Source organism: Camelus bactrianus, chromosome 1 (genome assembly GCF_048773025.1).
Source record: "Camelus bactrianus isolate YW-2024 breed Bactrian camel chromosome 1, ASM4877302v1, whole genome shotgun sequence".
Classification (NCBI taxonomy): domain Eukaryota; kingdom Metazoa; phylum Chordata; class Mammalia; order Artiodactyla; family Camelidae; genus Camelus; species Camelus bactrianus.
In genome coordinates, this window is record NC_133539.1 from 58,249,644 (window position 1) to 58,262,902 (window position 13,259).

Here is a 13,259-nt window from a genome sequence, read left to right on the forward strand (position 1 = left end):
TGGGTTTTCTTAACAATCAATGATTTTTATCATTACTGTTATTAACAGAGAACCTTCAGAATGAGGCCATGTAATAGTAGAAAGATTTGTGGACTGATGAAATCAGACTTAATTTTGATTTCTGGTCCTGGCTTAGCCATTAGCTAGTTTTATGACTTTGGAGTTCCCCCAACTAATACTTTTTGGAGAAAGGAGAGTTATAAATAAGTTATGAAATAAGTGTTATTTTAAATGTATTATTGGCCTTTCTGGAACTCAAGTTTTGTAACTATGAAATGAAGAGGGTAGGTTACCTAGCTGAGGTTTGAAGTCTCTTCCAAGTATAAATATTCTAATTCTAAAACATCCTATTTTTTTAAGTAGAAAATAATTTAAAATCATAGGTATTTGTTTCAGAATGTCAGAAAGCGAAAGGTCGGGATGCCAGAATATCACTAAATACAAGCTAAAATGTCAAGTACGTGAGAAAACGTGAACTACAGGCCTTCAGTTTGAACTTCAGCTGTTGGCATTTGTTTGAAAAGCTATATAATGTATTGGATAATATGAAAAGGAACACAGCTGTGCACAAATGCCGTGCTACGTGCCCCTGAGTCTCAGCCTCTCCACGGGCAGGGGCAGCGGTGGGGGGCTGAGGTACATGGCCGGCAGATGTGGCGAGGCCGGGTTAGCTGCCCCCAGGCCTACTGCAGGCCACCGAGCCTCGGCAGTACTACCCTGGTACCCACTTGCTCGTCTCTAGCATCTGGTTCTGCTGGTGCTGGAGAAACGCTGAGCTCTAATCTTTCTTTCAGCCCGCCAAGGAGATCCCCCGTCTCTCACCCATCTTCCACCTGGCCTGTGGGATGGCACAAACCAGGCCTCAGAAGTAGGCAGAAGCTAGATAAGGAGAAAAAAGGACAAAGAAAAGAGACCCAAGGGAGAAGGAAAGAAAAGGAGGTTGGGTGGGGGAGGGGGAGACGAGGAAAGGGAGTAAAGGAAGGAACCGGTGAAGGGAGGCTGAGGTGCAGGAGCACAGCATCCCTGCCCCTTGGCACGTTTGTCACGGCTTGACCTGCAGAAGTCAGGACACCTGCAGTGAATATACATGCATGCCAGTCTTCATCAGGCGTGAAGTCTCAGGCAAGGAGGCAAAAGTTCAACCCCCTGAATTAACTGGTCAGCTTCCAGAGAGCTCCCTTTGTGCTACAGAGCTCATTGCCCAAGAGACACAGCTAGTCCTGCCCACCCTCCCCAAGTGCGCTGTGCCTGAGACAGTGCTCAAGCCTTGGCCTTGCTCTTAACCACCCTTAGTGTCTCTCTAAAAGCTTTATTTCCAGCATATTTGTTAATCACTTTGCTTTTTTGTATTGCTGAATACACACTTTTAAAATGTGTAAGTGGAACTGATGTAATGTGTGTGGTGGAGCTTTGCGAAGTTTGTAGAGTGCAGTTAGTTGTGTATTCCAGTGACGCCACCTCCCTGTACTTGGGTCCTGGAGAGCATCCGTGCTGCCTTCTCAAGGTTAGGGATTTAGAAGCCATGGTCCTTACCCACAAGGAACTTACCTGATACTTGCAAAACAAAACCAAAATATGTAATGATGACACAGGAAAATTAACATCATTATGTGATTTACTTCACTTTACTGGAGATTGTGAATCACTCCTCTTTTGTTTTTTGTTTTTCTGTGTTGTTTTTAACAGTCAGCCCAGATCAATAGGTGTACATTTCTGAAAGCCACCTTCTTTCACAAGTGCTGAGAAAGCATTAAGACTCACAGCGAGTTGCTTTTATTTTACAGGATGTGAAGACAGAGAGACTTTTCAGTTCAGACTGTTCGTTTAAGCTGGGTGATTTTCCTCTTCACACTGTCAAGCTTATATACCTCAGTTTTGTTCTGGAATCTCTTTCTAAATACTAGAATGAAATAATCTAAATCTAAGTTTCCATTTCCTCACAAGTCTGACTTCCTTCCTCAGCATTCTTCTGAACACTGACCAACCTCCTTGTTGGGAATCCAGTGGTTACGTTTCAGTTAAACAATCTTTCTGTTTGATTTGATACTCCTGGCCTTTCACCCTCATCTTCTCAAAACATTTTTTTCCTTAGTTACCATGACACCAGTCTTTCCTGTTTTATTTCTTTTCTTCCTGCCTCTGTAGTTGTTCCTTCTCAATCGTCTTTCTAGACTCCTCTTCCTCTGTTTCTAAAATGTGGGTGTTCTCCACATATTGGACACTTTTACAGAAGTATGGGTAACCCCCCTGATACCCTGTCATGCATTTAGCCGTGTCTAATGTATGACCTTAACAACCCTCCAAACTGTCCCCTCCTCTGTATCCCCACTATTGTTGCCAGTACTGCCAATGGGCCCTTGTCCTGGGCTCCATGCCTGAGTGTCCCAGTCTGGCTTTCCTTCAGCTTTGCTGTTCCCTATGCAGTGAGGAATCTGTAGGGCGGAGAAGATGTGTCTGCCCTGCCTACCACCTTCTAACTACACAAGACCCCAGAAATCCCTGTAACAGGCCTCTTTCTTCCAAGAGTAGACTGCACCCTGGTGTTGCTCCCTCAGCTCAAGAGGTAAATAAAGGGCAGATCTTTGGAAGGGGACAGATGCATCTTGGGTGGAGTTGGGCCTTTAGGTCCGCATGGGTACATGTACATGTGAAGCCCCTAATGTTATAGGTCAGAGCCAGACATGCAGAAACTCCCATTGGTATTCTTGTGACAGACCCCGCAAGCTTAGGGCCAATTATTGCCTTATTTTTTTTAGATTCGTGGTATAGTGTTGGTAGGTAACTCTTCAACTAATCTTAGAGATTCTTAAGGGCAAGAGCTTTAGCTTTTTAATTTTACATTCTCATGTACCTGTTCCTATCACAGTGCCTACCCAATACACAGTGACCACTCAATACATGTTTGTTGAATAAGTTAAATAATACAGCTTGTATTGAACAATTTCTAGTTATTTCATCTCCTTAATTGTCATTTTAAATAATTTATGGCAATGTTTGTATGATTGTATTATGTCTTAGGGCCAGTATTTTTCCAGAAAAAAAATACCTCTAATTTTGCATTGCTATTAAATGGGAAAGCTAGATTTTATATATATAACTGAATTTTAATTTTAAGTACTTTTTTTGTAAGCAAATTAAATTTAATTTCAAAATAGGGTAAATTAATGGTGGGTAACAGAAAACAGTGTCAGGCAAACATGAGCATCTTGATGTTACAGATTGGTGTTATACCATGGTTACCAGACAGCAGTGCTTCTAACCAGTTATGTTAGTAACTGCCAAGCCCGAGGGACTCTAAGATGCAAGTGCAAGAAGGAGCAGGACTAAGTTCTGGAAAACTTACAGATGCTGAGAAGAGCAGGGACTGGGTTTCCCTGCCAGGTGTCCCGTGAAGTCAGAGGGTAACCCAAGGTCCTGTAGGTCTCAGTTCTCCTACTGAGCTCATTTAGGAGGAGTGCAGCTTGTGTATGATGACCTTTAATGCAAAAAGCACATGATTATTTAAATTAGAATAATTTTAAAACACCAAACCAGCATGATTTTCAGTATAATTTTTCACTTTGATAATTCATGTTTTAGGTTGGCCTCCAAAGTTTAGTGACCTTTTAGACTGAGAGCCCATCTGAAATGTCTCTAGTGCTATATTTGTCTGGATACCCACCTCAGCAGGTGTCCATGTGGTAGTGAGAAATACTCTGGTTTGAGAATTGAATAAACTGGACTTGGATGATCCTTATGTTATCTCAAGCTCACACGTTCTATGACTCTTACGTTTGCTGCTTGGAAAATAGTCTGTTCATGATTTTACTGACAAGTAGCAAAGAGGTAAGCCATGGTAATAGTTTGAGTTTTATACTTTAATTTTCAGGATTCGTACTGTTTCATCAGTGTTTTGTTTTTTTAAATAGATTATTTCTTCCATGTTCTCTTTATACTCTTAACATTTTTAGGCGTAATAAAACTTATATTCCAGCTCTTCTCCTTCTCAACTTTATTAAAGGTGTTAAATATCAAAGCAGTTACCTTTATGAGCCATGATGCTCTGTCTGATGGTTGTACCATCACGAGTCATGATTAAAGGAGTCGTGACTAAAACCACCCCATGACATAGTTTCAAGAACACGATGAAATTGCTGTGACAGCTTGGGATCCTCCGGCGTTTGGAGGAGGTATTTGGCTTATAAACAGTTTAATTGTTTTTGTCATCTAGAAGACAATTCCCCTTACGCGAGAAGATTTTTAAATGTCTTTAGTTTTCTTAATTTAGTAACATTAATGATGCTTGGAACTATTTTGCCTTCGAGTAATTTCTCCAACATTTACAAAGATGTTGAGCAGACTTTAATTCACATATTTCACTTCCCACTCACTTATGCCTCTACATAGGCCCTACCTCTCCCCACATGCCTGGTTATTATTTCCTTCTGCATTCGAAAAACTTTTTCTGAGTAGCTTAAGGTGGCACTTGTCAAGAAGAGGATTTGACACCCTCATGGTGATTAAAAAGCAAAATGAGCAAAAAGAAAAAGTAGTTAGTGTCACGTGTATGTCACATACGCTGTTCCTGCCCTTTCCTCTACCTCCAAAGCAGAAGAGGTTGACTCGCCTCCCTTTCTTGTCTGTGCTTTTTGGACTTCTGGCTTCTTTTCTCCTTCAAGGCTACTCTTGAATGTGACTGTGTATGTTAAGGTGGAGGAAGAAATGTGGGAAAGTGTTTTCAGGTTCCCTGTTGAGCAAGGAACAGGACAGAGCATTGACTATAATACTGAGGAAGGATGAGCCAGAGAACAAATGGAGTGGAAGAAGAAACCACTGTTCACTCACCCGTATGATTAAAGTCACAGTCAGAGCACTAGGACTGGAAGGGACCTAGTGGTACTGTGATTACAGGACCTCAGCCTAACAGATGCTCAAGACATGCATATTGAATTTAGACTCATCTCATTTTGCAGGATAAGGAATGGAATCCCGCAAAGATATATTAACCAGGTACGTTCAGCTAGTTAGATGCAGACCAGATAATCTGATTCCTCGACCAATTCCTCTTCTATTAAGATTCTTTAATGATTATCTTCTTTTTTTGTATTCCCATCACCTGGCATAGAGTAGGCATGAAATGTTGAGCTCAACTAAACTGTATTACTTGTAGGGCTGGTGGCACTTACTAGGTCTCTTTATGAGTGGCAGTCTGATAAGAGTATGGATTTGAGGGTCAGACCTGGGTCTAAATCTCGGCTTTGCCTGTTAGCACTTGGGCAAGTTTCTTTATCTTTCCAAGCCAACGCTTTCACATCTCAACAAAATAATAACTTCCACACAATGTTGTGACAGTAAATGAAACAAGTTTACTGGCAGTATTTAGTTTGGTAGGCAGCACAAATCAGAGACTTCAGTAAATACTTGTGAAAGGAGTAAGAGCTGCCTGTTGCTGTATTTGCTGCCCCTCACAGGGCGTCACCATTCCTTGCCTTTCAGGTGCGTCATCGTGTTCTTTACAGACGAGTGTTCTCAATACCGTAGTTGTCTGCTGTTTGGCTAACTTCTCTTTGTCTAGAAAATGCCCGTTTCAACTACCTCACAGCCTTTTAATTTAATTCCAGACTAATCCACGGAGGACAGCTGTTAAATGGATTGGCAGGTCCGACTGTAATGAACGCGGCTCCGTTCCTCTCCACAACGTGGTTTTCCGCAGATGAGCGGGCCACTGCCACGGCTATTGCATCAATGCTCAGTTATCTTGGGGGAGCCTGTGCATTTTTAGTTGGACCGCTTGTTGTTCCAGCTCCCAATGGGACGTCGCCTCTTCTTGCTTCAGAGAATAGCAGGGCCCACATTAAAGATCGCATAGAGACTGTATTGTATGCAGGTATTTTGAAGTTTATTTTCTTCCTGTTGTATTTTGTCTGTTATCCCCATCCCCTTCACACTACCAGATCATTTCTTATGAAGCAGAGGACTAACGCATACATATGTGCTTTCCTTGTCACATAATGTGGAGATGCCTGTTTAAAACTTACCCTTTCTAGGAAGTTATTAAGTTTAAGATGAATTATTGCTACATGGAAGGTTATTTCTTAACGTTGCCCTTCCCATCCATATACAGTTAAGCACTGTATAACAGAGTGTGTGGTGTCTTTTCTAGATATCTTATCAGTATAAAAAAACTAAATGTCATGATCCACAGTAAACATTCATGTAGCATCTGTTGGTAAGTGTTAAGCCATTTTCCCCTTGCAGTTTCCCTGTTATTGATCATGTTCTCTAACCGTATAAACCTAGCTCACCCACAATTTATCCTTTTCATTTCCTGCTCTCTGTATGTTTAGTCTATTAATAAGGGCTACTGGCCTTTTCTAAACATCCTCCTGATCCCTTTCTCTTTATTTCTAGAGTCAAGCCCTTGTCTACCCTTAGATCTCCTTAGATATATCTCCTCTCCCCATATGCCTGTTTTTTATTTCCTTCTGCATTTGGAAAACTTTTCATAAGTGTTTGCTATATACCAAGCACTGTGCTAAACCCTGGGAACTGGTAAGATCACTGATGAGATAATTATAATACAAATAGAGATATACAGAGCTTGAGAGGCCTAACTGACCTGTCTCTGGGGAGAGATTGAGGAGTCAGGGAAGGCCTTTCACTAGGAACGTGATAATTAAAATTAAGAATTTCATAGGAATTCACCAAATGTTCAAGTGAGTTAAGGTATTCCTTATAGAAGGAACAGCAACTGTAAAGGCAGAGAAGGTATGAAAGAGCTCAATATGCCCGGGGAACTGCACGTAATTTTCTGTAAATTACCAAGTTAGAATAGTGTAAGTATGTGTGTTTGGGTATAGGTAGCAAGTGGCAGAAAATGAGGCTGGAAAAATAAAGGACTAGATTATGATAACCTTTGTATTCGTTCATGTATTTACTTATTAATTTAACGAATTATATTACAAATTACAATTAATTTAGCAAATTATATTGTATTTACTTATTAATTTAACAAAATACATTTTGAACTCCTCTGTTGTATCTGTCCGTGTACTAGGCACTGAGGTAAATGTGGCTCCTGCCTGCACAGAACTTAATGTGTCCCAAAGGATACAGACTAACCAACAGTAGTAAAATGAGGTGGTTAGGGGTATAACCAAAGGCCTACAGTTGCTCTGAGAGCTCAGAGGAGAAGCACCTAACCCAGATTTTAGAGGTCATGTAGAGCTTCCTGGAGATGCAGCATCTAAGTTGGATCCTGAAGGATGAGAGAGTTAGCCAGATACAGGGGGCAGAAGGAGAATATCCTAGAGAGAGAGAGAACCATGGAGGAGAAACCCAGTAAGGGGGAGAGCCTGCCACATTCAAGCAGCTGAAACCCCAGAGTGGCTTATGTCTGGTGAGAGTGGAGACAGATGAAGCTGGAGAGATAAGCCAGGCCATACAAGCCTACTGAGCAGGGCTGAAGGGTTTGAAGGTCACCATATTGTTGACAAAGGGCACACTCTGAAAAATTTTATACCAGAGAGTTATATGATGGGATTTGCATTTCAAAATATGATTTGGAGGGAATAAAAGTGAAATTAGAGGTGATGACAGTAAGTAAAGCATTTAATCCTCCTGTAGACAACTCACTCCTTTTAAAGAAAAACGTTGAAATGTAACAATGAGTAAGTAAATAAAACTGAAAGCAGGTAAAACATAAATTTAAGCTTTATTTTGGTTATATCCTTCTTTTTATTGAAAGCTTAAGCAATCACCGTGTCTTTTAAATGACTGGATTTTAGGCACTACTGGGCTTGTATTAACGCTCTACATCCTCTGGCTTATGGTTCCCATGCAGTCAAGCAGAAACCCCTGCTCAGAGCTTCCAGCTATTGCTTCAGTGCTTTCATGTTTTCCAATTTGCCTCCCTGAAATAATGTCCCATGACCCTTCATTCCATTGAAAATATTTTGCTTAGAATAGTGACCTTAAAAATTAATGACTCTTAAACTAAACTATTCCAGACAAAGACATCATAAGTAAACTACAGACCTATATCTTATGAATATAGACCCACAAGTCTTGAACAAAATACCAGCAAACCAAATCCACCGACATAAAAAGGATTATACACCATCACCAAATGGGATTTATTTCTGAAATGCAACTTGGTTTAACATTCAAAATTCAACTAAGGTAATATGCTGTAACAGTAGGATGAAGGAGAAAAACTATGTGATCATCTTAATAGATGAAAAAAAGCATTTGACAAATCCAGCACCCTTTCAAGATAAAAACACTCAGCAAATTAAAAATAGAGAGGAGCTCCCTCAACCTAATAAAGTGTGTTTATGAAAAATCCATAGATAAGGTCATATTTAATGGTCAAAGACTGAAAGCATTCCCCCCGAGATCAGGAAAAAGACGAGATGTTTACTTTTGCCATGTCTACTTAACATGGTGCTGGAGGTTCTAACCAGGGTCACCAAGCAAGAAAAAGAAGTAAAAGGCGTCTAGATCAGAAAGAAGTAAAGCTATCTCTGTTGAAAATGGCATGATCTTGAATATAGAAAATCCTCTGTAAGCTATATAAAAAAACTGTTAGATCTAAAAAAACAGGTTCAGCAAAAATGAACAAACTCCTAAAAAAGCAAGTTTTAAGATGCAAGGTTAATATATAAAAATCAACTGTGTTTTTATGTATTTGTAATGAATAACCCAAATATATAGGAAAACAGTTCATTTACAATGGGCTCAAAAAGAATAAAATACTTAGGAATAAATTTAACAAAATAAGTGTAAAACTTGCACTCTGGAGACTATAAAACACTATTGAAAAAAATGAAAGAAGACCTAAAGAAATGGAAAGACATTACTGTTCATGTGTTGGAAGTTTTAATACTGTGAAGACAGTAATACTCCCCAAATTTATCTATAAATTCAGTGCAATCCCAATTAATATTCAGCTGCCTTTGTTACAGAAATTGACAAGATGATCCTAAAATTTACATGGAGATGCAGGGGACTCAGAATAGCCAAAACAACCTTGAAAAGGAACAAAGTTGAAGGACTCACAATTCCCAGTTTCAAAACTTTCTACAAAGCTACACTGATCAAGACAGCATGATACTGGCCTAAGGTTAGACATAAATCAATGGAACAGAAGTGAGATTCCAAAAAATAAACCATTACATTTATAGCCAATTGACTTTTCACAACAGTGCCAAGACAATTTGATGGGGAAAGAGTGGTCTTTTCAACAAATGGTATTGGAATAGCTGGATATCCATATGCAAAACAATCAGTTTGAACCCCTTCCTTACACCAGACATAAAAGTTAACTCAAAACAAATCATATTTTTAAGAATGACACAAATGAACCTATTAAAAAACAGAAGCAGACTTACAGACATAGAAAACAAACTTATGGTTACCAAAGAGGAAATGGGGAATAGAGGGATAAACTGGGAGTTTGGGATTTGCAGATACATAATATTGTATATAAAATAGATAAACAACAAGGTCCTACTTCATAGCACAGGGAAGTATATTCAATACCTTGTAATACCCTACAATGAAAAAGAATATGAAAAGAAATATGTATATATGTATAACTGAATCACTATGCTGTACACCAGAAATTAACACAACTTTATAAACCGATTATACATCAATTTTTAAAAATAAACATCATTCCAAAAAAAAGATCTCACCTAAATGTGAGAACTAAAACTATAAACTCTTAGAAGAAAACATAGGAGTGAATCTTCATGACATTGGGCTAGGTGAAGCCTTTTTATAAAGGACACCAAGGGCACAAATGGCAAAAGGAAAAATAGAAAAACTGAGATTGAAACTAGATTAATGGTTGCCTACGGCTGGAAGATTGTAGGGTAATGGATACAGTTTCTTTGGGGGATGGTGAAAAAGTTCTAAAATTGTAGCGATGGCTGCAAAATTCTATGAATATACAAAAACCATCAAATTATGCAGTGTAAATCTGTGAATTATGTTTCATGAATTGTATCTCAATGAAGTTGTTTACAAAAATGCCAGTAGAAAGATGGGAAAGAATATGAACAAGGCAATCACAGAAGGTAAAATATAAATGGCCAGTGAGTATATGGAAGATATTCATTGTTACTCATAATTTTAAAAACTATAAATTAAAACAATTTGTTAGCTTTTTGTTGCTCCTCAGATTGACAAAGAATAAAGGCACTATTTGTGGTTAAGTGTCTTATAGAAATATCATACCTTTTGATAAGAATATAGCCCTATAGTTAGAATTATCCTACTGAAAGGACCTCTAGAAATCACTTAATCCATTCCCTTTATTGACCCAGAAGCAGTAAGGGATTCATTCAATTTATAAGTTAATTAATGGCATAGACAGATCTATACTCCAAGGCTTCCTGACTTTTCTACCAGAGTCATGCTTTCCACTAAATTGGGCACAGTTAAAAGCTGGGACTTCATGTGCCGGAACTCTGTAGGGAATGATCAGGACTCTAGGAACCTTCCCTTCTGTTATGGTGTTAAACTAAGATTGTTCGGATGTTTATTTTACTTCTGATTGTTTAATGGCCTACGTTAGCTAGTCTTGGATTTGTTAAATTTTGCTCTCTATTTCTTGGTTTCTTTTTTCTTGGATGCTTTCCTGTTCTGTTCAAATTTCCCATATAGCCTATGAATTGAGTCTGTCCATGCATCAGAATATCCTATCATTGATCAAATCTTCTCCTATCCTATTCTTACCAATTTTCTCAATCACATTCTTTATTTCTGAGGACCATGCTTATTAGACAATCATCCTAGACCTGTTTAAAGATCTCTCTTACAGATAGTACTGTTGATTTTTGTTTTCTCCGTAGAGTAACATTTGTTTACTGCCTGTCTTTTTGTCTATGCGGTGTACTACCATACTTATTTACTTCTAGTAGGACTTCTTACCTATGACCTACTAAAAGTTGTATCTTTATGTATGGATCTTTCTCACAAGACTGAGCTATTTTGGCTAGGCATGTATTATATTTTGATCGTATATCCAGAGCTTAGTTGAGGCTCAACAAATATTTTTTTGATAAATAAATACTTGAAATATTGAACTTTTTGTGTTATCTGATTAACGTTTTACTTTTTTTTGTTTTGTTTTCTTTTTCAGAATTTGGAGTTGTCTGCTTACTATTTTCTGCAACTCTAGCTTATTTCCCAACTCGGCCTCCTCTTCCTCCCAGTGTTGCTGCAGCTAGCCAGCGGCTGAGTTATCGGCGGAGCTTTTGTAGATTACTAAGGTAAATGTACTTAGAATCACTGAGTGGTTTTGACTAGTAGTTCAAGATAATTCCACGTTTATCTAAGGTAATTTAAGATAGTAATTTTTCAACAACCTATTAATCAGGTTGTAAATAGTAGATAAAAATACTGATTAAATATTTTAGAGGAATTTCCTACCAGAAAGCTATCTTTAAAAATTGCCAAAAGCAAAACTTCTATAATTTTGCTTTTTCTATATACCACTTACACTGTTATTTACCTAATATTTAAAAAATCAAATATTTTAGTTAAATAATTTTCTTTTATAAGGAAACATCACCTAGTAGGATCTGTGAAATCATGGGTTTTATGTGTTTATTGTATTTTTCCTAATATATGGATTATTTTTAGTCAATATATAGTTCCTAATACACATTAAAATAAGCAAGTGCTAGTCAGTACAAAATGAATAAAATAAATAACATTATTTACATATCACCTAAAATCATCTTGAACCTCCAAAGGGATCATACTTTGAGGAACTTAATATTTGTTTTACTTTATTTTATTGGTATAACTTAAATGTAATTAGATTGAATTCTACCCTTGAAAGCTCAAATGCCCCAGTACTGAATTTGATTCTTTGAATATATAGACCATCACTGGTGATTATGATTTGTAATTGGGCCACTAGAAGTTGCCTTTTGAATTTTTTCCCCACTTAGTTGAGATGAGTTTTTATTGATTGATCAACAACTCTCCCTTGTCCATTCTTTCTTTTCTAGTCTTCCTCTCCCACCAGATGGTAAGCTCCTTTTGGCAAGAACTATCTTTGTATCCTCTATATTAATAATGTCCATTAGGTATTCTATAGTAAGCTATAATGAAAAATAATATGAAAAGGAATATATGTATGTTAATATATATGACAAACATTATGCTATATACCAGAAATTGACAACATTGTAAACTGACTATACTTCAATAAAAAAAGTGTCCATTAGGTATATAATTAGAGCCACATGTATACTTTTAAATTTTCTAGTAGCCTTATTTTAAAAAGTGGAAAGAAACTTTAATAGCATATTTTATTTAACTCAGTGTATCTAAAATATTATTTTAACATGCAATCAATATTCAAAATTATTAATGAGATACTTTATAGTCTTTTATTCATACAAAATCTTTGAAATCCACTATGTATTTTACACTTACAGGACATCTCAATTTAGATGCTAAATTTGCGTTAGAAATACTTGGTCTGCATTTAAATTTCATTAGACTTACTATTAAAAAAGTTTTCATTGAGCAGTGTCTCCCATATTGCAGTATTTATCCAAAGTTAAAAATAAATACTTGCGTTTTTTTCAAATTTTGAATCAACACATCTTTTATACTATTTGAAAGGTGTTATATTCTACAGGCAATTGTTTGGACCTTAATTGGAGATCTTTCGCTTCTGTAGAATACATTAAAATTTTTTTCTCTTCATAATTTTAAGCAAAATTTCCATAGCTAAAGTAACAATTTCTTTTACCATCTCTCCATCTAAAAATGTCTTTTTGCATATGCAGGAATTCAAACTATTTTATAGCTGACCAAAATTATAAGCTCAGATCTGTAAAAAATTGTTTTAAAATGTTTGTTGGACATTTAATTTAGATTTCAGTCAACTAATTTTCTTGATTCTTTTTTGACTTTAGGGGGAAACTTCTTATAAAATTCACCGTGTATTTGTTAAATATGGCCTTTAATATTATCCACTTATTTTTCCTAAAACTCTTTTTACACAACAGACATCAATTTTACTCTGCTGTAATAAGTTGCATTTATCATTCATAATGAAATTTGTGACATACTTCGTCTATTTTCTTTCTGCATAGAATATTCATAAGCAAATTACAATGTTGTATCAGTGTGTAAAAAAAAAAAAAAAAGAACCGAGTTAGTTCATTGACACCAAGAAGATCAGTGGTGGGTTATAATACTAGAAACAGCAACATAGGCTACCCTGTGCACACGACAGTCATTTCTTACCC

General features: G+C 37.1%; 1 protein-coding gene across 3 annotated transcripts in view; it reads left to right on the forward strand.

Moving 5' to 3' along the window:
- Positions 1–13,259, forward strand: part of SLC49A4 (solute carrier family 49 member 4) — a 79,032-nt gene that overhangs the window by 21,748 nt on the left and 44,025 nt on the right. For all 3 annotated transcript variants that reach the window (XR_012507255.1, XM_074364749.1, XM_010970946.3), the window contains exons 3-4: positions 5,601–5,866; positions 11,129–11,258. Coding sequence is in view for 2 of the 3 variants with exons in the window: in XM_074364749.1 (XP_074220850.1) it covers positions 5,601–5,866; positions 11,129–11,258 (396 nt within the window). In the remaining variant the exon portion in view is untranslated. The remainder of the gene's footprint in view (positions 1–5,600; positions 5,867–11,128; positions 11,259–13,259) is intronic.